The 26,724-nt window shown below is 61.7% G+C and overlaps 1 protein-coding gene across 1 annotated transcript; it reads left to right on the top strand.

Moving 5' to 3' along the window:
* Window positions 1–22,349, top strand: MAP2K3 (mitogen-activated protein kinase kinase 3). The gene is made up of 12 exons (XM_029212252.1): window positions 1–202; window positions 12,465–12,531; window positions 12,851–12,899; window positions 13,655–13,768; window positions 13,864–13,983; window positions 14,605–14,721; window positions 15,633–15,684; window positions 16,834–16,961; window positions 17,386–17,463; window positions 19,563–19,702; window positions 20,796–20,841; window positions 21,335–22,349. Exons 1-12 carry the CDS (start codon window positions 154–156, stop codon window positions 21,416–21,418), a joined length of 1,044 nt encoding a protein of 347 aa, XP_029068085.1. The 5' UTR covers window positions 1–153; the 3' UTR covers window positions 21,419–22,349.
* Window positions 22,350–26,724: the final 4,375 nt, after the last annotated feature.

Genomic DNA, 26,724 nt, shown 5'->3' with positions numbered 1-26,724 from the left:
AGTCTGGCCCCGCCGCCGCCCGCCGCGGACGCGTACCGGCCGACGCCCTGCTAGCCGCCCGGGCCGCCCGCCCGCAGCCATGAGCGTGCTCCGCCCGGGCCGAGCTCGCCGCCCCCTGGACTAGTCCCGTCGCCGCCCCGACCCGCCTGCACCATGGAATCTCCTGCCGCGAGCCAGCCCGCCGGTGTGCCCGCATCCAAAGGTAGGAACGCCCGGGCTGCGGACCCGACCTCTGCGCGGTCCCCCGGCCCGCACCCGGGCAGCTCCCCTGCCCGGAACGCCTCCCTTAGGTCCCGGGCCCAGCCGGACCCCAGTTTAGGCCTTGGGGCTGCACCCAGGCCCGAAGTCGGGAGAGGGTCTCGTTCTGATCACCCCGTTCCAGGTCAGGAACCTTGCTTGGACCTCCCACTTTGGGCCTTAACTGCACCTTGGACAGGAGCTCTCCCAGTCTGGGTCTCTCAGCTGGACCCAGGTGGGATTCACTCTGATCTTGCACCCAGCCCCCTTCCACTCCCGGGTCCCAGGGCTGTATCCAGTCTGGGCCCCCAGTGGTGCTCCCCTGCTGCGGATCTCTCTGTAAACGCCCCCTCCCGTGTGGCTGCCCTGGCCACGGTCCAGCTCAGAGCTCCCCGTCCTCTCCCCCAAGGCTCTCCACCCTCCTAGGTCACACATTGCCCCATCCCTGGCGGCCTGCACCCCGTCCTGCAGCTCTGTCTGCAGCCCTGTCTTCCGGGGAGCCTCTCTTGGCCTCCCACCCCACCCTACTGCATGGCCTCTCCATCGGCTCCCTCATCTGGACTTGCAAGCTTCTCTGTGCACGGGGGCGGGCGGGGGGGCGGTGCTCACCTCTGACGCTGCCTGTGGGTCCTGGGCTGGCTGCCCGGTGGGTGCTGGCCGTGCGATGGGCTTGCTCTTGTTTTCTCCAGGCAGCCGGCCTTCCTGGAAATGTCTGTGAGGTGGCGGCTGCGGCAGCAGGCTTTGTCATGCAGAGGGGGAGGATGAGACTTGGAGGGCGAAAGGGGGATTTTTTTTGGCAGGAAGAGGAAAGGATGTTTTTGGCATGTCGGAGTCTCAGCGGGCTGGGCTGTGTGAGAGAGTTCCAAACCGGACGCAGCCGTAATGAATGGGCTGCCCGCGGCTCCCTAACTTGCTGTCTCTGGGCCTCGGTTCCTTTATCACACCTACCTTCCGTGGACTCCTGGCGTAGGATGTGAGACAGTGAATACTAAAGCGCTCTAGGCAAGTGTGGGTGCTGAGATGAAGAGCTCAGAGCTGCTGGGGAAGGGGTACTTGCTGCGTTTTATTACTGTTACCATTCTTCTTGCTGGAAAGGCCTCAGCCATGTGGGATCCAGGCCTTGCCTCTGTTGGGCTGTAGCTGCAGAGTGAGGGGGAGAAAGGTAGCAGCTGGCACTTAGGGGGCCCCTAATCAGGGGTTGTCTCTGCCTCTTTTTCTCTGCGGTTGGGGGAGCCCAGGCAGCTGGAGGGCTTGTGGGGTCCCGGGGAGGGTGTGGGTCCTTCGCTGCCCCTGCTCCTGGCGGCTGCTGTGGCTGGGGCCAGAGCCCAGCCAGCCTGGTGGGCAGGGTAATTACGTCTTACATAAGTGGGAGGCCGGATCCCTGACCGTTGCCCAACCACTGTGAGTAACCCAGGAGGCACTCGAGGGGGAAGACAGCTGGGGAGGGACTTGGACTGCGCAGACCTCATGGAGCTTGGGAACCGGGAAATCAGACACTTCTTTTCCCCAGATCCAGGTGTAGGCCTGGCCTGGCCAGTGCTGTGAGACCTCGGGCAGGTCCATCAACCTCTCTGGGCCACAGTGTTTTCATGGGTGGAAAGAAGAGCTTGGAAGCAGTGTTTGTTTTTGAAGGCCCTTCAGCTCTTCCAGGCAGGGAATGCCTCATCAAAATAAAAATTAAAGTTGCAGGGTTGGGAAGGGAGAAGGGTCATGGGTGTGAAGGAATAAAGCACTTTGGGGAAACACTCAAATGCTGTGTGACCTGAGTCCCAGCATTGCCTTCTCTGAGCCTCTCTGCAGAGAGAGGACCGGGATGCATTTCCAGTCTGTGGGTCCAGGTAACAGATGATATCGGGTGGGGACGCTGTCATCCTCTTTGGGGTCTGTGGCAGCATGTGGTGGGGAAGCCATAATGACCTCTTGCCAAAAATCCCAAGAGCTCCCACTTACCAAGGTTTTTCCGTGTGCCGTGCGCTAGCCCATTTATTGCTCACAGCCCCATTCGCAGACGAGGAAGCTGAGGCTCATTGCCTTGCTTGAGGTCACACAGCTGTGACAGATGGAGCTGCTGTTCTAGGGCTCAGTGCTCCTCTGTGTCCCATTTCTGTGATGGGTGCTTGGGCTGAGCTGGTGGGATGCTCCCTCTCCCCCGTCACACCTCTGTTCTGAGGCATCTCCTCTAGCCCATGCCTGACCTGGAGGACGGACTGAGCAGAGGTGATGTCTCCTGTGTGCGGAGCCCTTTATAGCTGGCACATTTCATGCTCTCTGCGGTCCGACCCATTTGTCAGGTGACAAAACTGAGGTCAGATGGGAGGAGTGGCTTGACCCAGCCCTCCGTGTCCTGGGCACAGGCCACAGTTTGTCCTTCTCGCCACCTTCTCGAGGAATTTGGACCAAGCAGGATGTGGTTGGTGCTTGACCTTAGGGAGCTTTACCTCTAAGCTTCCTGCCCTGCAGGGGTGCCCTGCCCCGTCCTCCGTGCCACAGCCCTTGGGAGTTTTCCGGGAGTGCGCGAGGCCCCAGGCCCTACAGCCCTGCTGTTTTCCCCACTTCCTCGCCCACATGCCATCTCTGCCTGGGATCAGAGGCCGAGGGCAGCCGCGGCCGGAGGGCAGGGGCACGTTTGGTCGGCACAGTCTGGGTCTGCTGCCTCTGGCCACGTTTGTCCTTGGGGTGCCCCCACTGCACTGTGAGTGCTGCCCCCGTGGGCACTTCCTGGTTGATCCTCAAGTGGCTCCCGGATGCCTGACGGTGACACTGAGGCTGCAGGAGCACCGCGTCCCGGCCCTTCCTGCTGTGCAGCTGCCCTCCCCTGACCTGTCCTGTCCTGTCCCGGCTCTCGGAAAGATTGGAAGGTGGCACTTGGGGACTTCCCCCACCCCTGGCGTGACGCACAGGAAACTATCCACCAACCTGTGGCTCAGGGCCTGAAGGGAGCAAAGTTCTCAGTCGCTTGTGTGGGGAGAGGGCCGGGGCATCGGAAGGCTTCCGGCGTGAGTCAGCGGGCACTGGGCGCTGACTCACCCGTGGGGCACGCCAGCCGGCTGGCTGCAGCTTAAAGGGCCAGTGCCTGGCCGCTGGTGGGTGGGAGGGGGCTGGGAGTCCCCACCTCTCGGGCAGCCTGTGGCCCGGAGCTGGGCACGGAGGTGGCCCCCCTCCTGGACCTGGGATAGAGCCGGGAGCCCCCTCCTGGCCCTGCGCCCACCCCCCCGGAACTTCCTCTGTTAGGCAAGGGCCCTGCTTCCTCTGTCCAGGGAGCAGCGGCCGTTTCCCGCCCTTGGCCCAGGGCCTCCTCCGGCTCCGATGTGCTCCCGGGGGCCGCGGGTGGCCGAGGAGCAGAGGTGGTGCGGGGTCCCCTGGGCTCTTGGGAGACAGGGCTGTGCAGAGGTGAAGACTCTGCCGTCAGATGCCAGCTCAGCCCCTTCGCTGTGACATTGGACGTCCGCTGCCTGCTGTAAATGCTTTCAGTTCCCTGGCACCGCCCGGCTCTCGGATGTGAGGCCTCGGTTTCTTCACCTGCAAAATGGGAGTGGGAACCCTGCGTGCCGTCTTGCCGGCAGCCGCGAGGACAGGTGTAGACAGCCTCATTCCACTCTTGCTAAGTGTCGGGTCCTGGGAACAGCGAGACTGCCCTCTGCCCACAGAGAACCTCAGCGAGACAGGAAGTAGGGCAGAGCCTGGGCTCGGGGGTTCGAATTCTCAGTTGCTCCACTGCTTCCCAGCTTCCTCACGTGCCCTCTCTGACCCTCAGTCTCCTCTTCTGTAAAGTGGGAGAAAACAGCCCCCCACGGGGTGGTGGTAAAGGTGGGAGATGGTGTTTGTCAAACAAATGTCATCTGTTGTTATTTTCTCATTGTTATGGTGGTTCAGTTGTTCGTTGCTGGATGAATGACCAGCATGGGGACCTCTGGTGATGGACTTGAAGCTCTGTGACACGACTCTGGCTGCAGGGCCCTGTAATGGCAGCTAGAATATACCAGGTTCTTTCCCCACTGCTCTCCGGGCTGGAGCTGGGAGCCTCATTGCCCCTTGGGCCTTTCTGGGGAGGGCTTGCGGGGAACGGAGAGGACGGCGGGCCTGCCTCGGCCGCACATCGGCGGCCCCTGCAGCATGGGGGCGTGCGGGCCGAGAGTTGGGAGGTGGGAGCCTCCTAGGCCAGCCCCTCAGTGGGTGGAGCTCCGTCAGGGCCAGGCAGGGCACCTGCTGCAGGAGTGCAGGGGTAGGTGGAGAGCGCCCTAACTGCGGAGCGGAAGGAGGCCGCGGGGGAAGTGGTTCCGAGGGTCCAGCTCCAAGGCCTCCGTGTCGGTGGGCGGCAGGGCTGAGCTGAGTGGGGAGCAGCTGGGTGGGGCCTAGGCCGCTGTGGGGAGCGTCGTCAGCGTCTTGGGAGGGGACACTGCTGGGTCCCAGAAGAAGAACGCCACGCAGGGCCCTGTCCCAGCTGGGTGCGGCGACGGGGCGGGCCTCCCTGAGCTCAGCTTCCCACGCTGGAGCTCATCGCCCTCCCGGGACTGGCCGGGCCTCTCGGTGTGGCCCCTGTGGTCAGGCCTGCTTCCCCAGCAGTGGCCGTGGAAACCCCCCGAAGCTTCGTGTAAAGGGCGTGAAGAGCAGGCAGGGCTGGGAGGCAGCCCCTCTGCAGCTCAGACACCACGCTTGGGCCCATGTTCCACCCCAGAGGGGGTCACCAGGCTCACCCTGACAGGGCTTCCCCCTGCCCCCTCCCCCCAGTCCTGGGCACAGGTCCCTGTCACCCTCCCCCTGTCCTGAGGTCCTCTCTGGGGTGTCCTTGCAGGCTGAGCTGGCATCCAGGGGCTGCCCTGGCTTCTCTGGGAGGCGTGTCCAGTCGCCTCTCTCCCCCGATGCTCGCCCTGGGCCGCTCTGCACTGGCCCTTCTGCCCTGTCAGGGCAGACACCGGAAGGATATATGGAATGTACCTCTACGTTTTAAAGAATAAAGAAAAGTGAATTCTGTATACCCAACACCCAGCTAAAGAAATCTCACCATACCGTGCGCCTGCAGCCCTTCAGCGTTGCCTCTCCCTGACAACTGTCCTCATGTGTGTGCTCGTCATTTCTATATTATTGTTTTCTTTTTTTTTTGCGGTACGCGGGCCTCTCACTGGTGTGGCTTCTCCCGCTGCGGAGCACAGGCTCCGGACGCACAGGCTCAGCGGCCGTGGGTCACGGGCCCAGCCGCTCCGTGGCACGTGGGATCTTCCCGGACCGGGGCACGAACCCGCGTCCCCTGCATCGGCAGGCAGACTCTCAACCACTGCGCCACCAGGGAAGCCCTGTATTATTGTTTTAAATCAAGCCCTAATGTACGTGTGGTGTTGTTAAGCTCACTGGCCTGCAGGAACCCTGGGCCGGTGTCCACGCCATGGTCCGTGGGACCAGCATTGGTGTGTAGCGGTGTTGGGGGAGCGGCTAGAGCTGGCTGGCGATGAGGCGCTGCACTGCGGGGGTGATGCCGGGACCTGCGTGGAGGATTCGGCGTGTTAACACGTGGCAGCACTAAGTGTGGGGCCTCAGGGTTAGCGTGTCTGAGTGCCTGCAGCTGTTACTCCTGTTGCTTCAAGTGGACACTCAGCCCAAGCGGTGCAGTGCTTGCACTGCGCAGCTATACCACAGCCATGAGTTGCCTCGTCTGCGTCACTGTGCAGCTTTGAGGGTTTGTCTTAAGGTTTGCACGAGCCAGTGGGCACGAAGGGACAAGTGAAGGGCCTCGGATGCCCGCGGAGGTGTTTGGGTGCCACCGGGAAGTAAACAGGGGGCCGAGGGGCATTGCTGTGCCTCCGCAAGTCGCTGCTTCCTCGGTGTTGGCGGCCAGCGGCTGCTGAGGCCTGGATGGGAGGCCGCCCGAGACCGCTCGGCGCGGGGGCTGGGGAATGTTTCTTCTGCGCACCTGGGTCTGGGCCTCTGGCCCACCTCATCCCCTCTCACTCCAGCCCAGCTCGTCCCGTCCCGAGTTGCCCTGCGCAGACCGGATAGCAGACCACTTCCAGCCCGAGCTCCCTGTCTGGATTCCCCCGCTGCAGAGCTCTCCAGGCTGCCTCCTCTTCCCTGTCAGCCTCAGCTCAGATCTCACCTCCGCAGGGTCCCCTGCTTCCCTTTTCTTCAGAGCGCTTAGCACTGTGGAAATCGGCGTAAACGGTGTGCACCCGGACTTTGTTAGTTGGCTCTGTCTGTGGCCCTGTCTCTTCCCAGCCCCGGGCGTCTAGGGCCGGATCGTTCTGGCTTGTGGGGCAGCACCTCTGGCCTCTACCCACCAGATACCAGTGGCATCCCAAGTTGTGACGGCAGAATGTCTTCAGGCTTTGCCATGTGGCTGTGGTTAGAGCGTGATCCTGGGAGGGCAGGGCCCTGTCTGCTCACTGCTGAAGGGACGGATGCTGTGAGCTGCGTGGGCTCGGGACCCTCCCCACGGGCTCTGCAGATGAGAAGGGCCCTGGAGGTGGGGGGGACGAGGGATGCCGAAGGCCTCTGAGGCCAGGGCCTGGCCCGGGGCCCACTGTGCCGCTGTGGGGGCACAGGGCAGGGCTGCTGGGTTGAGCGGCCCCCCGCCCAGCCTGTCACTCCCCTGTGGGCTCGGTGCTAAGGGCACTGTGGCGGGTGCGGGCCTGGCCCGTGGAGGCTCCCAGGAAACGGAGAGCCCTCCCCTCTGCGGGACCTTGGGGAAAGGCCACTGCAGAGCTGGGGAGCCGGTGTGAACATGAGGGGACGTCCCTGCTGTGCCTGCCTCTCCCCCCGCAGAGCGGTAACGGGGGGATCACGATATCAGGGGGTGGGGGTGGGCCTTGGCTTAGCTTGGTGATAGACATTAACTGTGCAGGTCAATCTGCTGCCCCCCTGAAAGCCTCCCCCTCTCGGGGCCTCAGTTTGCCCACCTGAGCAGTGGGAGCGGGTTGGCCTGGTTGATCTCTCTCTGTGGGACTCCCACAGGATAGAGGTGGCCAGCTGGGGGCAGGACCAGGCGGGGGCGGGGGCGTCCTTGGACATCTGGCCTCTGACACCTCCGTGGTGGCACGCGCTTCCTTACCTGATGGGCACGGACCCGGGGGACCCAGGACGTCTCCAGCAGGATTGGAAAGCACGAGAGGCACCCCAAATATCCAAAAGTAGGAGGCGGGAATAACAAAGTGGGAGCCGGTGTTGCTTTCGTCGGGGAGGCCACGGATGAGACAGAACGTGGCGGGGTGTGGGGCTCCCGTGTGAGCGAGGCCCGGCAGGGCCCATGGTGCGGGGCTGTCTGCCCTGCCCCCCGCCGCGGCCGCAGCCTGAGAGCCGGGCACGGCCGGGTTGTTGGAATCTCCCCAGGCCCCGCTCAGGGTCTGCTCCCCACCAGAGGCTCACTGTGACCTCGCCTGGTGCCTCCTCTCCGACCCTCTTGGTGCAGCAGACCTGTGAAGACGCTTCCGGGGCTGCTGAGGGTGTTGACAGAGCGGCCGTCTGGGCTGCGGGCCCCGTGTTAGCTTGGGTCCCACGCGTTTCCGGGTGGCTCAGTCTAATCTTCCTCGCGCCAGGACCACTAAGGCAGGGGACTGGACCGCGCGGGATGTGCTGATACCCGTGCGAGGTCGGTCCGTTGTCCCCACGTCACAGTTGAGGCCCAGAGAGGTGAAGTCGTTTGCCTGAGGGCACCCAGGTAGGAAGTGGCAGCTTTGCGGTTCGAGCCCAGGCCGCCTGGCTCCAGAGTCAGTGCTGCCTCTGAAAGGTAACTACAGGGCTGTGACTTGTGTGGAGCCGGCTGGACACGGGAGAGCCAGTTAACAAGGGCGCTTCGCTGCACGACCAGGAGGGCCTCTCTGAACAGGCAGAAGCTGAGGCTCACGCATCAGCTGGGACAGAGTCGCAGGGGAGAGCATTCTGGGCAGAGGGAACAGAACCAGGAAAGGCCCTGAGCTGGGAACAGCGGTGGCTCATTCAGGTCATGGCTGGAGTCCTCGTTGCCTCCTGTGGCTCCCCTGGAAGGCCGGAGCGGACGAGGACACAGGCACCCGGTACTGTGCCCTCCTGCACCGGGAGCTGGCGGGCTCGTTGTGCTTTGCTGGTGGCAGCCCACAAAGTCTGTTTGTCATGGTGACAGTCGCCCCAGTGGCCTGCACCTGGGCAGCCCTGGCCCGGAGCAGACGGTGAGAGGGGCCGGTGTCCTGTTTCTGGCCGCCCCGCAGACCCAGTTGTGTCACTCTAGACGTAGGCCTGGGAACCCTGACAGGCAGGGCCTCGCCCTCTTCCCCTCCCCGCCACCAACACTGCAGCCACAGGCAGGGAGACTGAAGCTTGTCAGGGGGACGTTCCCAAAGCCCAGGGCGGGCCGTGGGTGTGCAGGCTGAGCCCAAGAAAGGTGGAAAGGGGGCTGAGAGCAGAGAAGGCGCAGGAGGGCCTGCGGCTGTGAGCCCCGGACACCCCCACGTGGACTGTTACCTTTTAACTTAAAATGTTTTATTTTCTGGTTACAAAATAGCATCAAGTCAAGAATAAAAGCCACTCACATTTCTCACTACTTAGCACGGATTTTTTCACCTCTGCAGAGGTCCTGATGATAACTGTGGTGTCCACCTGTGGGCCATTAGAGGGCCGCCTACTGTGTGCCAGACCCTCGGCCTTGCCTTTTAGGGCGGCAGGTGCACCTCCGAGCAAGTGAGAAGTAGAGGTGCGGGCAGGAGGGCGCTGTGCTGGGCTCCAGCCGGGCTGCAGAGCTGGGCTTCCTTTGGCCTGGCCTGTGGCCTCCACACGCCGTGGACCCCTGCGCCACCTTGGGGCCTGGTGGTGACTTAGTCTGATCTGGGGCAGCACAGAAGTGGCCTCAGGAACTGAAGCCCCGGCTTTTCTGTTTTCCTCTTGGCGTGTGGAATGTGCTGGCTTCCCTTGGGGGGGGGGCGTGACAGGCCTGTCCCTTCCTCCCTGCAGGAGGGGCACTGTGAGCCGCTGGCCTGGCCTGTTGGGGTCTCCAGGTGTGACTCCTGGCCAGACCCTTGACTAATGTGCAGTGACTCCACCTCCGAGCCTCGGTTTCCCCAAGTAAAATGAGGCTAAGAGCTCCTCCTCCAGGGTCGTCGGGGCGTCTGGAGGAGGTGGGAAGGGCCCGTGTGTGAGTGGCAGGTTGCTGCTTCATGGGCGAAAGGGCTTTGGAGGGAGGCCCCCCACCCTGGCCCCTGACAACCAGCCACCTTGCCTCGTCTGTAAAATGGGATGAAATCTCTCCACACACAAGGTCACGATTGGGCAGCTGGCACAGCCCCGTGCTGGGGGCAGGCAGTGGCGCCGGTCAGGTCCTGGACAGGCCCCTGGGGGTTCAGAGGTGGTGAAGTAGCTCGATGCAGGCTGAGCGCTGTTCTAAGTGCCTTGTCTGATAACTCTACAGGGAGGTGCTGGTTTTTGTGTGTGTGTTTTTTTTTAATTTGGTTGTGCTGGGTCTTACTTGCGGCAGGCGGGCTCCTTAGTTGTGGCACGCAGGCTGCTTAGTTGTGGCATGCGAACTCTTAGTTGTGGCATGAATGTGGGATCTAGTTCCCTGACCAGGGATTGAACCCGGGCCCCCTGCATTGGGAGCGTGGGGTCTTAACCACTGTGCCAGCAGGGAATTCCCAGGAGGTGCTGGTTTTGTCCCCATTGTATGGATGAAGATACTGAGGCTCAGAGAGGTGTGGGCACTTGCCCAAGATCGCCCAGCCTGTAAGGGGCAAAGGTGGGATTTGAACTTGTGGCAGAGAGAGCCCATGCTTGTGGCAGCAGGGTTGCGCGAGAGCTGAGCCTGGTGTGGAGTGAGCAGGGGCCCCAGCTCTGGGGCTGTGGGCTGTGCCATCAGAGCACTGACTCGGCCGCAGGCCCGGGGCCGCCTGGGTCAGGGCCTTTGGCCAGGATTGAGGCTCTCCTGCCGGCCGCCAGGGCACAGACGGATGCACCTCAAGCCTGGCATCTGGGGGCCCCTGGGGGCGTTTCTATGGAGAGGCTGCAAGTGTCTGCCTGCGTCACCCGCCAGGGGTAGATGCTGGGGCCCAGCCCCACCGGACTTTTCCTGGTGGTTCACCCAGCCCTCAGGGCAGCTGGGCGCGGGCCTCGTCTTCCCGTCGCGGACGGTGGTGGCGGCCCCAGCCCTGCCGCTGGCGGGAGCGCGTGGGCCTGTCTGGGCCGCAGGTGAGGCGCTGAGGCTGTACAGCAGGGTGTGCCGGAGGCTTGGTCCAGACCCGGGTCAGAGGTAACTTCGGGAGGGCGCGCACAGGGTCTCCTGGTGCCCTGTGCGCGCCTGCGGCACCAGGCACGGGGCCTTGGGTGGGAGGCGGAAGGACGTGCCTGCAGGAGAGGCACGTGGGCGCCGTTTCTGCTCTGGGTGGTTTCGGGAAGTCCTGGTCGAGTCCCAGGTCTGCCCAGTGCTCTCGACGCCGATTCTTCTCTAGCACCGACCATGTGCCGGGCACCGGGCCGCACCCTTAGCTGGCCAGGGAGTCCTGGAGAGGCGACACTTCTTGTCAGCCCCTGGCGGTGAGGGGTGAGGGAGGCGTTGCCTTGCGACTCAGGCCCACCCCGCACCCTGGGGGGTGGGAGCGGGCTTCCTGGGGCCGTGTGGTGAGAATGTGCACAGGCTCCGGCCTCCAGGGTGAGTGGGCCCAGCCAGAGCTGGCCCTGCCCGCACCTTGGGTGGTCTTCCTCCCCTGGGACGTGGACCCCGCCAGGCCCCTCTCACCTCCCACCCTGTTGGCTAGAGCTGGGGGTGGGGCTCCTCACAGATGGGGATACTGAGGCCCAGGGGCACTGCAGTGTGCCCGGGGCAGTGGGCCAGGGTGAGATGAGACCATGGGTCCGTCCTCCAGGCCTGGATATGCCCTGCTTTGGCCCCTGCAGGCCTGCTGGGCTTACTTCCCGCTTCCCCAGGAAGGTGGACCCCCAGGAACCTCCCCTGCTCCCAGACCGGCGTGAGCCTGGGCGGGGATGCCGACAGCATCAGGGGTAGCTGTGGGTACAGGCACCTCAGCCTCGCCGCCTGTCCACGGGGAGGGCTGTGTGGAGGGCTGGGGAGCTGGCCCTGAGCACAGGCAGGCTTGGCGGCAGTGGGAGCTCGGCCAGTCCAGCGCCCTCACTCCACAGGGGACGTCGTGCCCTGCCCTGGCCAGCCCTGGCTGTGGAACCAGCAGACCCGGGTGCACATGCGGTCCTTTCCTGACTCACCTTCCTGCCCTTGGCCCTGGCCCCGTTTTCCAAGCTGAGCCGGTGCCCTGGAAGGTGGTATTTGTCCTCATACTTTGTCCAGCTGGGGCCCCTTCTGGGGAAGCTGAGGCTGAGAGGGGCGGGGCGCCTGCACACAGGGTCCCGGCCCACGGGCCTGGCTGTGGACACCCCAGGCCGGGTTGCATGTGATGCCTGCCGGCAGGGCCCCCAGCCTGCATCTGCGCTCCAGCACGACAGGTGGGGACGTCGAGGCTCAGAGGCGGGGTGGGCGGCAGAGCCGGGGCTCCGGCTTGGTGGGTGCCCCCCCACCGAGGTTAGCACTGCAGGGGGGTGGGGTGGGTAGAGGCCCTGCTACCTTCCCAGGCTGCTGGACAAAGCCCCACACGCTGCGCGGCATCAACACCGCGACCTCCTGTCCCCCGTCTGGAGGCCGGAGCCCACCTAGGTGTCGCAGGGCTGGTCCTGCTGCGGCCGTGACGGGAGGAGCCTCCCCAGTCTCGCCCCCGGGACTGCAGACGGACGTCTTCTCTGACGCGTGTCTGTCTCTGTGTCCAAATTTCCCCTTTTCAAAAGGGCACCTGTTATGTTGGATTAGGGCCTCACCTTAAAGACCTCATTTTAACCTGATCATCTTCTGTAACTCTCCAAAGAGGGTCATGCTTGGAGGTACTTGGGGTTAGGACTTCAGCTTTCAGGGGTTAGGACACAATTCAGGCCTTCGGGAAACCTGGGACACATAGGACTCTGTGTGGGTGGGAGCGCGGGGGCCTGATGGGGGCCGTGGGGGCCAGTCTGTGACGGTACGTCTTCCTCAGAGGCGCCGTCTCTTCTCAGGTGGCTGTGGGGTGACTGTTCCAGGAGGACTGGCAGGGCTCAGGCCCTCCAACCCAGGCTGGGCACGTCCTCTGGGCTCCCGGAGGCCCCGGGGCCCCGTCACGGCGCCGACCACGCTGACCCTCGGCGTCTATGTCTGTGCCGGGACCCTGGGGCTCCTGCCTGTCCCGGGAGACGTTGACTGAGCAGTGGCTGAGCGGACGCTCCCTTCTCTCCCTCCCATTTAGGAAAGTCCAGGAGGAAGAAGGATTTACGAATCTCCTGCGTGTCCAAGCCGCCGGCGCCCAGCCCCACGTGAGTTGGCCTCGGGTTTCCCCCGGCGCCGCCCAACAGCCTCCTGAAGGGGCCACCGTGAGAGCCGGGCCCCTGCCTGGGCAGCACCTCCTCTGGGCAGCTGCGGGGGCCACGGGCCTCGCACGTCCGCTCAGGGCCCTGCTCTCCCGTTGAGGACGGAAGGCGAGGCCCTGGCCGCGTCCGCGTGCTGTACCGCATGCTGCCCCGCAGACGCCCCGTGGCTGGGGGTGGGGGCTCCCGGGCAGGATGTGCACCAGGCTGGGCTGCCCGCTCAGGAGGGCGTGGCTCCCCGGGCTCACGGCCCCGCTCCTCCCTGCAGGCCCCCCCGGAACCTGGACTCCCGGGCCTTCATCACCATCGGGGACAGGGTAGGTGTCGTCGGGCCCTGGGAGGTGGCTGCGGGTGGTGGACAGAGCTGGGCTGGGGCGGAGCGCTGGCTCCCCGCTGCTGACCAGTGGCCCGTCTGGGGCAGAGGTGGTGGCTGCCTCCTGGGGCCCTGGTGAGCCGGAGCCGGCGTGGAGCGCCCCGACCTCAGAGGAGTGGTGCTGAGCGCGCAGTTCCCTGGCCCTGCCCTCGGGGCTGGTGCCCGGGGACCTGCGTTTCACTCGCACTTCCTGATGGCTTGGGAGGCCCGGCTTGGGGACCGTGTGTGGACCACAGGACACGCTGAGGGTGTCCCGTTCGTCCCCTGCTCACTCCCTTTTATGGCTGCTCCCTGTGAGGTGAGGCCCTTCTGTTGTCCTCTCCGTGTCCCCGGTGCCTGAAACAGGGACTTGCGTGCAGTAGGTGCCGAACGAGTGGTTCAGTCTGTCCACCTGAGTGGGGCGGGGCGAGAGGGGAGGAGCATCTCTCAAGGGCCCCACGCCGCTGGGAGCACTTCCCAGGCCGGCCTGCTGACACCTCGCAGCAGCCCTTGGAAGGAGGTGCTGTGCCTGTTCTATAGAAGGTGAGGGGAGGCTCGGAGAGTTTAAGTGAGTTGCCCCAGGGCACACAGCGGAAGTGGTTGGGGCAAGATTTGAGCACAGGTCTGACTGGCCGGCGGTCCTCTCTTTCTGCTGCCCCAGTGTCTCCACTGGTGCCTGACTTGGCCCCCGTGAACCCTCTCTCTTTTGTGTCCCCCAAGAACTTTGAGGTGGAGGCAGATGACCTGGTGACCATCTCGGAGCTGGGCCGAGGCGCCTACGGGGTAGTGGAGAAGGTGCGGCACGCCCAGAGCGGCACCATCATGGCCGTGAAGGTGAGCAGGGCCCCCAGCCTGGGGCTGTCAGGGCCGGGGGCACCGGGGGCCGCGCGCCTGCCTCCCAGCCCCTGACCGCAGCCCTTGCCCCGCAGCGCATCCGTGCCACCGTGAACTCGCAGGAGCAGAAGCGCCTGCTCATGGATTTGGACGTGAACATGCGCACGGTCGACTGCTTCTACACCGTCACATTCTACGGGGCCCTCTTCAGAGAGGTGGGCCCTCGGGGGGCGGGCCTGGGGGCTGGGGCTCAGCCAGGCCCAGGCCGTGGTAGGGGAGACACGCCAGCCTCACCGCAGGCTGGGTCAGAGCTGGCAGGGGGCCCAGGGGCTTGGGGGTGCCCCAGGGGGTGCTGCACCCAGCCTTCTCACAAGGCTGTCTCGGGTAGGGGCGGGCGGTGGGGGGCTGGCGGAGGAAGGGCCCGTCTGCCAGGCTCAGAGCTGGGACGAGCTATGGGGCGGCGGGGGGGCGGGTATGGGGCTGAGGCAGGAGGGGTCTGCAGGGCCGGGGCATGGAGCTGAGCTGGCACAGGCAGGTCCCAGAAGCCCCCACTGGAGGGACACAGTCACTTCTCTCTGGAGCCTGCCGTGGAATTAGGGGTCAGATGGGGGAGCGCAGAGGTGACAGCAGCCGGGGGGGGGGGGTGCCGGGGGGGGCCAGCAGAGTGGGCAAGCCTCGGGGGAAGGGGGAGGAGCTGGGAGGTTGGGGCATCCGCAAAGGCTGAGGGGTGTAGGTGTGTCGGGGGCGCTGGCCGGCTCCGGGGAGGTGGGCACGGGAGGAAGCCGGCCCAGGCAGTCCTGGGCGGGCATGGCTGAGTTCCCGATGTCCACGTGCAGGGAGACGTGTGGATCTGCATGGAGCTCATGGACACATCCCTGGACAAGTTCTACCGGAAGGTGCTGGACAAGGACATGACGATCCCAGAGGACATTCTCGGGGAAATCGCTGTATCTGTAAGTGGCTCAGGCCCTGCTGGGGTGGGGGTCCCGATGATGTTGTCTTGGGCAGAGTCGGGCTCCCAGTATGGCCCCCAGCTGTGGCCCTGAACCTGGGCGGCTGCCCCTCGAAGCCCATCTGCCGCCACCCTGGACCAGAGCCTCCCTGCTGAGGAGACTGGGGCTCCTGGAGCCGCGCAGCTTTGGCAGAGCCAGGCCCTCTGGGCCTTTCTGAGCTTCTAGGCCACGAGAAAGGACTTACTGTTTACAACTTCCTCATGCCCAGGACGGGGCCGCTCTGGGGCAGCTCACAGAGGCATGGTGTCGGGGGAGGGGTTCGCATCCGTGCTTGCCTCCTGAGCTTGCATGTCCCTAGGGCAGGGCGGCAGCCCCGGGCATGAGCGCCCCGGCAGCCAAAGCAGAAAGGGAAATGGAGTCAGCGAACCAGCGGTCCTTCCTCCCGACCGCACCTGCGAACGTGCGAACATCCCCCTGGCGTTGAATCAGGATCTTTGGGGTCATTCCTGTGGGGAATGGCTCCGAGCATGTGGCCCACTGACTGCTGAGGGAGGGAGAGGAAGCAGGGAGGCTGCAGAGGGCTGGGTTCTACCAGGAGCCTGGCAGGGGGAAGGGACAACACCCTGGGGGCTCCTAAGTCTGGGACTCTGCAGGGTCGTGGGCATGTCACTTGAGACCCTTGCCCACTCAGAGCAATGCAGGAACCCAGTGCGTCTGCACCAAGGTTGCTGGGACCCCACAGCAAAGGCTGGGATGTGGGCAGGGCCTAGGGTAGTGAAGGGTTGGGTGTGTACCTGGGAGAGGGCGACGGATGGCCCTGGGTGGGGTGTCTTACAGCTCTGTCATTGTTGATGCAACCGGGAATCACAGCCACCCGGTCTCTTCCCCCCTCTTCCTGTTCCAAATGGCAGATTGTGAGGGCCCTGGAGCACCTGCACAGCAAGCTGTCCGTGATCCACAGAGGTCAGTGCCCAGGCCGGCCGGGGGAGGGGCCTGGCTGCTCACACACACGCTCTTGCCCAGTCCTGCTGGGCCCGCACCGCCGAGGCCCAGAGGCAGCCGGCCCTGACGTGCCTGTTGGGTCAGGCGCTGAGCCTGTTGCCCGGTCCAGGCCACTGTCCACTCCTCCCAGCCATTTTCCTCAGCCCCCAGGCCCAGTCCCAGTTCCACTGGCTGGTGTTCCGAGCACGGATGGGGTGGACCGTTGTCCTGGGAAGGCTGAGCCATCTTGTTTTGATGTGTTGTTTATGTGTTGCAAGACACGCAGGGGGTTTGTGTACCACTGCGTGAGTCTGATCGTTGTTTACACTGCGTAACCCCCGCGCATCAAGGTGAAGGTGTTTCCAGCCTTCCCCGCCCTCCCGGCACGTTCTCAGCCCTTCCTGCTCAGTCATGCCCCCAGCCCCCCACGCCCTGGGGCCACACTCCTCTGATTTTCCCACAGTGGGTTGGTTTTGCTTGTTCTCAGCCTCCTGCTTGGCCCGCTGATTCTGAGACTCACCCGGGCAGTGTACGTCCTGCCTCTTCGTCTGTGTTCTGGGTGCTCTGCTTTTCCAGACCAAGTTCATTAGGCTAAGCCCCCTTGACCACTCAGTGGCAGGTTGTCACGAAACCTTCGGTCCTTTTTCTGGGCGTCTGTATCCACACAGAAGTCCCCACAGAAGGCAGCAGAGATGTGTGTGTGTCCTGTGTGTGCTCGCTGGGCGGTCCCTGCTGTGCCCTCCAGCACACTCCATGTCCACCTCGAGTCCGGGGGCTCTGGGTTCTCCCGCAGACCCCTCTTCTGTGTTTTAGCTGCTGCCCTGCGCTTCCTGGACAAATCTGCCGACCCCTCTGGGTGGGCACGGGGTGGTTTCCAGTGCCCACGCTGTCAGTGATGGGACCCCCTGGAGCCTGGGTGGACCGCAGAGCTAGAGGTTGTGCTGGGAAGTGGCGGCAGAGTCCCAGCTGGTTGGCTGCAAAGACATGGTCCCGGGCAAAGCCCCAGAGCCCTGACCTCCTCCCCTAACTGTGGCTGGAGCCCGGGGCTCCTGGCTGTGTGGCCACCAGCTCTGACCTGGGCAGTGGGGGCCCCACAACCAGGAGCTGAAGGGCGTGTCCTGCCCCTGGCAGACGTGAAGCCGTCCAACGTGCTCATCAACAAGGAGGGCCACGTGAAGATGTGCGACTTTGGGATCAGTGGCTACCTGGTGGATTCCGTGGCCAAGACGATGGATGCCGGCTGCAAGCCCTACATGGCCGTGAGTGGTTCCTGGGCCACCCCAGGAGGAAACAGCCAGGCTTGGCCACCCCCGCCATGTCCTGTGTCCATCAGGGATGAGACCTCCCCAGACCCCGAATTTCCTGCCGTTGGGGGCAGAGGGGTCTGCTGCCCGGCCCTCTCCACCCCTTTCTGACTGGCCCCGTGGTGCCCATTTGGGTAATAAGTCTCACCTCAGGGAGGTGGCTGGTGGGGCCTGCGGGGTCCCGCCCCTCCCCCAGTGTCCCGAAGGTGGGACCCCCAGGCAGGGCCTCCACCTTGAGACCCTGGCCCTCGCTGGCCTCAGCTTCCTCATTTGTCCCGGGCGAGGTGGGATGGCTGAGCCCTGGCCCCTCGGTTTGGGGTGGGGGAGGCCAGACCCAGCTCAGGATGCCTGGGCGACCCTGCTCTGGTCCCTCTTACAGCCTGAGAGAATCAACCCGGAGCTGAACCAGAAAGGCTACAATGTCAAGTCCGACGTCTGGAGCCTCGGCATCACCATGGTACCACCTGGGGCTCCCTTGCTATTTGGGAGGGGCTGTACCAGGTCCTTGAGCTTCCGGGGCCTGGGAAATAGTTTAGCCTTGGACAGAAATGTTGGTTGGCTTCACAAACTGAGGAGAGACTGTGTCATCAAAAATTACGGTGTCTTAAGGGGAGCATCTGCAGGTGCCTTATGCCCGCCGTGGGGTGAGGGGCAGCTTTACATGTTCTCGACGTCTCTGATGACTCGTCCATTGGACTTTACCCGGCGCTCGTGGCGCTTGTCGAGAAATCACAGTCAACCCCAAATTAAGTGAGCTCCCTGTACATGTGGCCCCCTCACGATCACGGTGAGACTCAGCCCTGGCGCTGGATGCTCACACTGCTTCTCCACGTTTACTCTCACAGATAACATCGTGCTGTGCATCTCTGTGCCCAGAGGCTGTTGATACTTTTGTGGGTTTTTTTTTGAGCTCCTTAGAAAAAATTACCAGGAAAGGAATTACGAGGTCCAGGGTTTGGACACTTCTCTGTCTTCCTACTTGTAAACTCTGGTGGTCCTTCTCTGCTGCCCAGGCAGGGTCCTCACTTCTGTGTGTCGGAATCATTGGAAACTCTAGGAAAAAATGCAGGCTGAGTTTGTCCTGTGAAAACCCAGGGTCACACCCACACGCACCGCACTGTACCGCCTCCATCTGTGGGATGCATTTGTGTCTTGGCTGGAAAGGGGCCTTTAGCCTAACGGGAAGGTGCTTTCTTAGCACAGTGACTAGCAATCTGTTTGGGTGCCAGTCACCACCAACAAGAAGCGTTTGCTTGAGCTGAGGTCTCTTCTGTTCATTACGGTGATCACTTGTCAGGGAAAGGGGCCTGGGTGGACCTGCTTTGTGTTTTCATCTCAGCGGTCAAAATCGGAACCCAGAGTTTGCTGTGAGCTGCCTTGGGTCTTCGTTGCTCTGTGCGGGCTTTCTCTAGGTGCGGCGAGCGGGGGCTATTTTCGTTTCAGTGTGCGGGCTTCTCATTGTGGTGGCTTCTCTCGTTGCAGAGCACGGGCTGTAGGTGCGCGTGTTTCAGTAGTTGTGGCGCATGGGCTCAGTAGTTGTGGCTTGCGGGCTCTAGAGCATCAGCTCAGTAGTTGTGGCGCATGGGCTTAGTTGCTCTGCGGCATGTGGGATCTTCCCGGACCAGGGCTCGAATTCGTGTCCCCTGCATTGGCAGGTGGATTCCTAACTACTGCACCACCAGGGAAGTCCCGAGCTGTCAGTCTTTCCCACAGATGACTGCTGCCAACTGCAAGTGAGGCACCCAAGGCACAGGGAGGTCCGGGTCTAGTAGGAGAGCTGAGGCCATGGTAGCCTTGTGTCCAGGGAGTCAGGGAGAAACAGTGATGAGGTCAGAGCTGGAAGGCTTCCTGGAAGGGGAGGCGTTGGAGATGGGCCTTACAGGTATTGGTGGCTGGGCAGTGGGGGCTCTGTGGAGGAGGAGGGGCTTGTAAACTTCATTTCCTAATGGAGTCTGGTGGATTGTTGCACAATCCAGTAGATGAAACTCATGGTCAAAGGCAGACCTCACAGTCTAACATTCCTTCTGCAAACACATGAGAGTCATTTCATTTCCTGTTTGTCCTTTCAGTAATAACAACAGCCCAAATAAATGGCAGCAGACGCTTAAGTCATTGTTGAGACATTAGGGAGTGGGGAGTGGCCTGTGGCAAAGGAAAGGGAAACTGGTTGCCTATCCGAGTTCCTTTGCTGCTGGCAGCCTGTGGGAAAGCGTCCCCAGGTTGGCAGCTCCTCTGATTTCTTCAGATTAGCTGAAACCTGGGTTTTCATGTACAATCTTCTGAATTCAGATTGTTTGAAAACCTGATGATAGCTAAGCCAGTCAAAACTCAGGGTTGGATTTGCTCCGTGAGCCATAGCTGCTGGCTGGGTCAGAAGAACTAACTACTGGTGTCCCCTTGGCTTTCATCTTTGGTATGGTGTCACCTATCAGCCCCTGGACCTGCCTCACAGTCCAGCTCTGGGTGCTGGACCAGGACAGGCAGGATCTGTGAAGGCCCTGCTTCCACGTGCAGAATGTGGGTGCATCTGACCCAGTGCCGCTGTTTCCACTGCAGATCGAGATGGCCATCCTGCGGTTTCCTTATGAGTCCTGGGGGACCCCGTTCCAGCAGCTGAAGCAGGTGGTGGAGGAGCCGTCCCCGCAGCTCCCAGCTGACCGCTTCTCCCCCGAGTTTGTGGACTTCACTGCACAGTGGTGAGTCTCAGCCCTGCCTGGACCTCTGGGCCTCCCCAAGCCCAGTCAGTACCCCCCCCCCCGTCCCGGCCAGATCCCAGCTCCTCCCTGGGCTTGGTCTCCTTCTCCTTTAGCAAATAACCCCCAAACAACATAGCATCAAAATAAGTAAGGCAGAAATAGTTTGAGTGCAAGGAAAATTTAACAAACTATGGTCCTAGTGGGGAGATTTTAATATAGTCCCTCTAGAAATGGACAGATCATGAAGACAAAAAAAGAAAACAAAAAGCATATGGAGGATTTAAATGCATAACAAATTTGCTTTCATTGCTGTTTAGAACTTCATATCAAATTAAAGAATGCCCACAGGATCCTTATAAAAATTAATTATGTTTGAGATTACAAAGGAAATAGAGGAAGAGGCAGAAGGCAAAGCCATATAGGCCACGTTCTCTGACTGTAATTAGCTGGAACGGGAAATCCATAACTGAAGAGAAAAAAGCTACATGCAAATTAAAAGTAAATTCTTCTAATGCACTCTTGGGTTATGAGAGAGATTTAAACAATAAAATTATAAACTAGTCAGAAGTGAAGACGATGAGAATATAACATGTCAACATCTATGTGTTGTGGCCAAAGAGATACTCAGAGGAAAATTCGTAGCCTTTATTTCTTTTATTGGAAAATAAGAAAGACTGGAGACAAGTGAGCCTGGCAGACAGAGTCATTTTCTCCCAAGACCCGTGGTAGGGGGTATCCCGATTAAGGATACCAAGTAAGTGATTGTTAATGTTAGCATTTTGGTATTGGGATCATTGCAAATTCCCTAGATCATTATAGAGACAAGAAAGCTAACACCCCAAGAGGCAAAGAAACTTGGTCCAAATCTCTGTAGTTTGCACCATGGATCCCACTCTGCCCTTGGAAGCCCCCCCCAGAACAGTCCAGCCCCTTCTTCCCTGAGCCCAAGGAGCATGTGTGTCCCCTTGCTGCCCAGGCAGGGCTGAACCCAGACTGGCTTGGCTGGCCTGGATGGGCTGGACTCACTTCTTCCCTGCCAGTCTGGCCCCAGCCTGCCCTCAGCCTGCCCTCAGCCTGCCCTGTTCTGTCCTAGCCTGAGAAAGAACCCTGCGGAACGCATGAGCTACCTGGAGCTGATGGTGAGTGTGGGCGGGACTCTCTGGGAGAGGGCTGCATCTGTGCACAGCAGTGGGCAGCTCCTCTGGCTTGCCTGGGCATTCACTCCTAGGAACTCCTAGGAACTCCCGTCACTCATTCACTCATGTGTACCCTGGCTCCCTCCTCCCCACTCCATGCCAGGCCCTGTGGAGGGAGGCAAAGTGCAAGGGGGGGACAGGTGGACCATTTTCTTTGGAGGCATCAGGGGAGGCTTTGCAGGGGAACTGGGCCTAGAAGGGTGAATAAGGATTTACCCACTGAGGGACAGAGGCCTAGCATGCACGGGGAAGAGTGAGTTGAGGGTGGCTGCGGGGGTGCTGAGGAGGAGGCTGTGAACGTTGCCTCTAAGAGGAGGGCTTCTGGGGGGCAGAGGTCCTGGAAGGATGACTAGGAGTTTGCTGGGCAGGAGAAGCATGTGGGGGCACCTCCACCTCGCCCCCTCCAAGGTGACTGACTGCCTTCTGTCCCCATCAGGAACACCCTTTCTTCACCTCGCACAAAACCAAGAAGACCGACATCGCTGCCTTTGTGAAGGAGATCCTGGGAGAGGACTCGTAGGCGGCGGGGCCTTGGACCCACTCTGGCCCCGCGGCGCCGCGCAGCCCTCTGCTGCGGCAGTGCTTGCCCACACCCATAAGCTACTGCCAACCTGGCCTTGGGCACCCGGCAGGAATCCAGGGGGCTGCTCCCGCCTGACAGGCTGTTGGTCCCAAGTGCCAAAGAACCAGACCATCGGGGCCCTCCGGTGCCTCTGCCCCTGCTGCTCCAAGGACTCTGAGACTCTGGACTTGGAGGGGCCAGACGCCCCTCACAGAGAAGGCAGTGGTGCCTTGTACAGGCTGCTGCCTTGGCCCGGCCCTGGATGCCACCCAAGTTGTATATTTTTTTATCTCTCGACTGAATGGACTTTGCACACTTGGCCCAGGCTGGCCACACCTCTGTCCCGGCATCGGTAGGGGGACCCAGTAGGGGGATGAGCCACGTGAATCCCCTGGAGCCCCCATGAGGCAGATGCCAGAGCCACCGAGGCCTTCACCCCAGCACTGGCAGACGGGGCTCTAAGGGCACCGGGGCCACCTCGCCCCTGCCTGCCGCCTCTAGGGGTGTTGTTTCACTTTTATTTTTTTAATTTATCCTCTTGATTTTTTTCTTTCGCTTTGTGGGTTTGGCTGGTTTTTCTTGCATGGTTTGGAGCCGATCACTTTTCTGTCACCTGCTAGGGGACCATCAGGCTAAGACCTGCTCTCTCTGCTCAGGCTGGGGTCTAGGGGGATGGGCCCAAGGTCTCTGCTTAGAGAGGCGCTAGGGGAGCCATCCAACTCACTCTCCTTGGGGACCGGCTCGACGGGGGCTGTGGATTTGCTTTTGGTATTGTTTTAAAAAAAAGAAGAAAATATATTTTTTTGAAGAAAGGACTTGCCCGTCCAGGGTCCTGTCCCTGATTGGCTGGGGCAGTTACCTGATTGCTGTTTTAATTTAAAAAAAAAAAGTGGGACAAAAGGTCGTGTGAGACTATGTGTCATAGCGGCGAGCCCTCCTCCTGCTTAGTGACGGCTGGTGGCCCTGGAGGGGGGACCCCTTGCCCCGGGACAGGGACACGGCAGCGTGATCAGGGGAGTGGGGGCCTCTCACCTGCTGGGGCCCTGCACTTCCACATGTGAGGACACGAGGCTGCCCCCAAGGGCCGTGACGAGCTGCCAGGCCCTTGCTGAACACTGGACAGAGCGGCAACACAAGCCCAGTCCCGAGGGGCCACCTGTCCCCCTGGCATTGATGAGTGCATTGCCAGGTGCTGCACCTGGGCCTGGGCCGTCACCTCAACTGAGGGGTAATGTCGTTATTCCCAGATGAGAAAACAGGCCCGCAGAGCCGAAGTCACTTGCCCAAAGCCACATGGCTTGTGAGATGGAGAAACAGGCTTGGGGACAGGTAGTAGCCCCTACAGAGGAAGTGGGGCAGCTGGAGGAAGGCATCCTCGGCAAGATCCGGTCTGGCTCTGTCATCCTCGGGGCCTGGGCTGGGGCAGAATGGGGTAGAGGCCCTCTTCCATCAGACTGAAGCAGAAGGGGATTTATAGCTCATGTAAGCAGAACTGAGTCTGGCTTCAGGCATAGTGGGATCCAGGAGCCAGGTTAATATCCTGTGGAACTTAAGTCTGCCTTAGCTGTTTCCTCTGTCTCAGTTTCACACTCCCCACACGGGGCCATGTCAGGACTCAGTGGCTCCCACCAGCTTAGCAAAGGGGCCCAGAGCTCCCACCGAAGTCCCAGGGCCGGCTCTTCTCAGCTAGGAAGGGTCATATGCTCATCCCCAAGCCCATCTCAGGCTAAAAGGACCCAACACAGGAGAGTCAGCCTCCCTACATCCCAAGGTCTGAGGACTAGCCTTGCTAGTCCTCCCAGGGCAGTGGGTGTGTTCCCACAAGGAGACACCGATCCCCTGGGGTCCATCTCCCCTCTGCCTCGTCCACCAGTCCTCCCAGCCTCAGTTCGGCCAGAGGCAGAGTCCAGTTCTCGTCCCCAGGTAGCCTCAGTCTGGGACAGCCTCTACCTATAACCGTCCCTGGCACAGCATTTAACAGCTCCAACCTCCTTCCCACGTGAAGGCTGTTCGCACCTCGGGGCCTTTGCACTGATTGTGCCCTCTGTGTGGAACGCTCCTCCCCATCTCCTTGTGGCCCCCTGCTCACCGGTTCCTGTCTCCCCTGTCACTTCCCCAGGGAGGCCCGGCACCTGGTCCCATCGGTGTACTAACCTCTCTCTGAATTTTCTGGGCCGATCGGACCCGCCACCATCGTGTGCTCAGTGCCCGCACCCGGGGAGCGCTCAACCTGTGTTCAATGAAAACACTAGTGAATGAACACGTGGAAGGAAGGACGAGGGCATGAGTCCTGAAGGTGCGCGCGTGGATGTGCGCGTGGGCGGATCGCCCTGCGTGCGAGTGTGGCTCCGTGTGCACACACGGCCTCACACACACACGCCCACGAACGCACGCACGCACGCACGCGTGTCCTCCGCGCGCGCGCAGGACCAGCAGACCCAAGTCCCGGCCGCGGCCACGGCCCCTCCTCCCTCCGCGGCCACCAGGAGGCGGCAGAGCCCGCGCTTCGACCCCGCGGCCCCGGAGCGCCCGCCCCCAGCCCCACCCGCGCTTGGGCCTGGAGAGGGCGGTGTCTGGGTTGCGGGGAAGGGGTCGGGGGGACCCTCGCCGCCCAGCTCTGCGCCCCGGACCGGAGCCCAGCCGGCGGCCCGCGCGCGTCCGTCCTCAGCGTGGAGGCCCGGAGGGGAGCCTGGGGCCGAGGGAGGGCGACTCCTGACGCACGTTCTCCTGGGTGCACAGCGCTCTACAGCTGGCAAGTCATCTGCAGTGTCCAAAGGACTGCGGTTTACAAAGCCCAGAGCTGTTTACAAAACACAGCTTACAGAGTAATTTTTCGTGCACAGGGCCTCCGCAGGATTATGAGGCGCTTTATAGCTCAGCAAGTGGTTCCCAGTTTGCCAAGCCCTGGCCGTATTAGAACGTTAGCGTTTGTAGGTTCCTCTCGGCATTAGTGCAAACACGGTTGTTTACAGGTTCAGGTACTATTTAGGGGACGCTTCAGCTTTTACAAAGGGTGTCCAGGCATCCAAGTGGGAGAAGCCAGTGTGCAGGTCACTGACATTTACAAAGCACATGCCAGTGCCCAGGCCCTTGACAGTTTATTCAGCCCGTGATTGCCGCACGTGGCAGGGCCCCCTTCCCTGTCCCTAGGCTGTGGGGTGGCGGTCATGGGCACAGGGACCAGATGGGCAGGCAGGGGCCTATCCCAGACCTGGGGTGAATGAGTCTCCCTGGACTGACAGCCACATGGTGGAGGTTCCTGTACTTTCTGTTTCAGTTACAGCCACGAAAGCCTCCTCGACCGCCAGCATTAAAAATACAGCGTCTAGGGGCTTCCCTGGTGGCACAGTGGTTGAGAGTCCGCCTGCCGACGCAGGGCACATGGGTTTGTGCCCCTGTCAGGGAAGATCCCACATGCCGCAGAGCGGCTGGGCCCGTGAGCCATGGCCGCTGAGCCTGCGCGTCCGGAGCCTGTGCTCCGCAACGGGAGAGGCCATAACGGTGAGAGGCCCGCGTACCACAAAAAAAAAAAAAAAAAAAAAAAATACAGCGTCTGGGCCTGGTTGAGAGCAGGAGGTGGCCTCTGAGGGAGAATTTGGCGAACTCCCTTCTAGAGGCCAGGAAAGGCGGCTTTGCTTGTTAGACACCAGCTCGGCCTCCCCTCTCCTCAGAGTTCTGCTGTAGCTCCGGCCTCCCTCTGTCCAAGCCTCCCCATGGCCCCCACCAGCCAGCCCTCCCCCCACGCCCCCACCCTTACTCTCCCTTGCTCCCTGTTCTGCAGCCATGCCGTGCTCACCTGCCTCAGGTCCTTTGCACTAGCTGTCCTCCACTGCCCAGAGTGGTCTCCCCCAAGCCATCCTCCTGGCTGGCTCAGGACACCTCTGCTCACCTCCTCAGTGAGGCCTCCCTGACCACCCTGTCTCTCTGTCCCTTTGCCCTGCTGTGTTTTCCTCAACCTATTTATTCACACTCTTGTCTGCTGGCCAGCTCCCTCACTAGACTGGGAGCTCTTCTAGGGCTGAGATGGGTCTGTCTTGCTCAGAGCCTGGCATGGACGAGGGTCAGGCAATGACAGAGGAAACAGGGCAAGTGCGGGGAAGGTGCCCTCCGGCCCCAAGAACGATCCCAGAACCAATGCAATGGGGCCCAGAGAGCAGGGCCCTGCCGGATCTGTGCGAAGGCTTGGGCTGGGGGTGGGGGTGGGCACTGCAGTTCTATTTATTTGGGGCTGTGGATCCCAGGAGGGCTCTCTAGGACCGAGGCAACCCCCTGGTTGTACTGAACGGGGACTCTGCGTCAGAGAAGGGAAGCGATGAGCTCAAGACCACACAGCGAGCAGTGCCAAAGCTGGGACCACGTTGGGGTCTGAGGCAGGGCTGCCTGCGTCACTGCGGATGTCAGCACAGCAGTCCCAGGAGCGGTAAGGTTTACCCGCCCATCCCCCCACCCTTGCTCCAGTTTTTAAGTCCGTGGGGATAACTCTGGCTCAGGAAAAGGGGAAGGGGCTAGCACCCAGCTCCTACCACCAACCCTACCTCCGGCTGCATCCCTGACTGCTTTGTGGACAGGGGCAGTGGCTGAGAAAGCGGGGCTGGTGCCATCTTCTCTCCCAGCAGGGACTTAGCATCTGGCCAAGCCTCTGTCCGGTGCAGGGATCCCTCGCCACTCACACCGCTGCCAGGGGCTGAGGCCTCTGCTTGCACACCGCCCCTGATGGGGAGCTCATTCTCATTCAGACGTGCTTCTTGGAGGGATCTGAGATTCTTCTTGTCCTGGTTCTACTCCCCGAGGCTTGTGACGTGGGAGCCTCATGTGTAAACTCTGGCACGCTCTAAATGTTCATTTCTTTGCCTCTTGTGAAAGCCGTTTTGAATCCTTTTGGAAACCAGGTGGGAGGGTCTATATATAAATCAGCTGTGCTATCTTTAGTGTCGCTCGTTCATCCTCAGGCCCAGGGCAGTCAGGCTCTCCTGGAGGCCACAAAGCCTCTGTGAGGGTCCAGGCTTGCCTGAGGCCCACCAGACAGTGAGCCAGTAACCCAGGAATCCTGCCCTACCCCCAGCTCCCACCCTGAGTGAGCCACCTGCCGAGCTGGGTTTAGCTGCATCCACCCCCTCCAGCCTTGCAGAAGACGTGGGCTGCTCTATTTCTGTCCTGGGCTGGCCTGGTGGCGGGGACTTGGGCGGGGAGAGGCTTGGGATGCAGAAGCAGCTGTCAGCTCTGGTTGGGGACGCACCAGCCCAAGAAGTTCTCCTTTCCTGGCT

Source organism: Monodon monoceros, unplaced genomic scaffold, assembly GCF_005190385.1.
Source record: "Monodon monoceros isolate NGI ecotype Baffin Bay Population unplaced genomic scaffold, NGI_Narwhal_1 Super_Scaffold_9, whole genome shotgun sequence".
Lineage (NCBI taxonomy): Eukaryota > Metazoa > Chordata > Mammalia > Artiodactyla > Monodontidae > Monodon > Monodon monoceros.
The sequence above is the reverse complement of the archived record's forward strand: the minus strand, read 5'-3'. Positions and strand labels throughout refer to the sequence as shown.

Coding starts and splice junctions, on each gene's coding strand:
- MAP2K3 (XM_029212252.1), top strand. CDS start 154: ATGGAATCTCCTGCCGCGAGCCAGCCCGCCGGTGTGCCCGCATCCAAA. Junction 13,769..13,863: donor GCACCATCATGGCCGTGAAG/GTGAGCAGGGCC, acceptor CTTGCCCCGCAG/CGCATCCGTGCCACCGTGAA. Junction 19,703..20,795: donor GTGGACTTCACTGCACAGTG/GTGAGTCTCAGC, acceptor GTTCTGTCCTAG/CCTGAGAAAGAACCCTGCGG.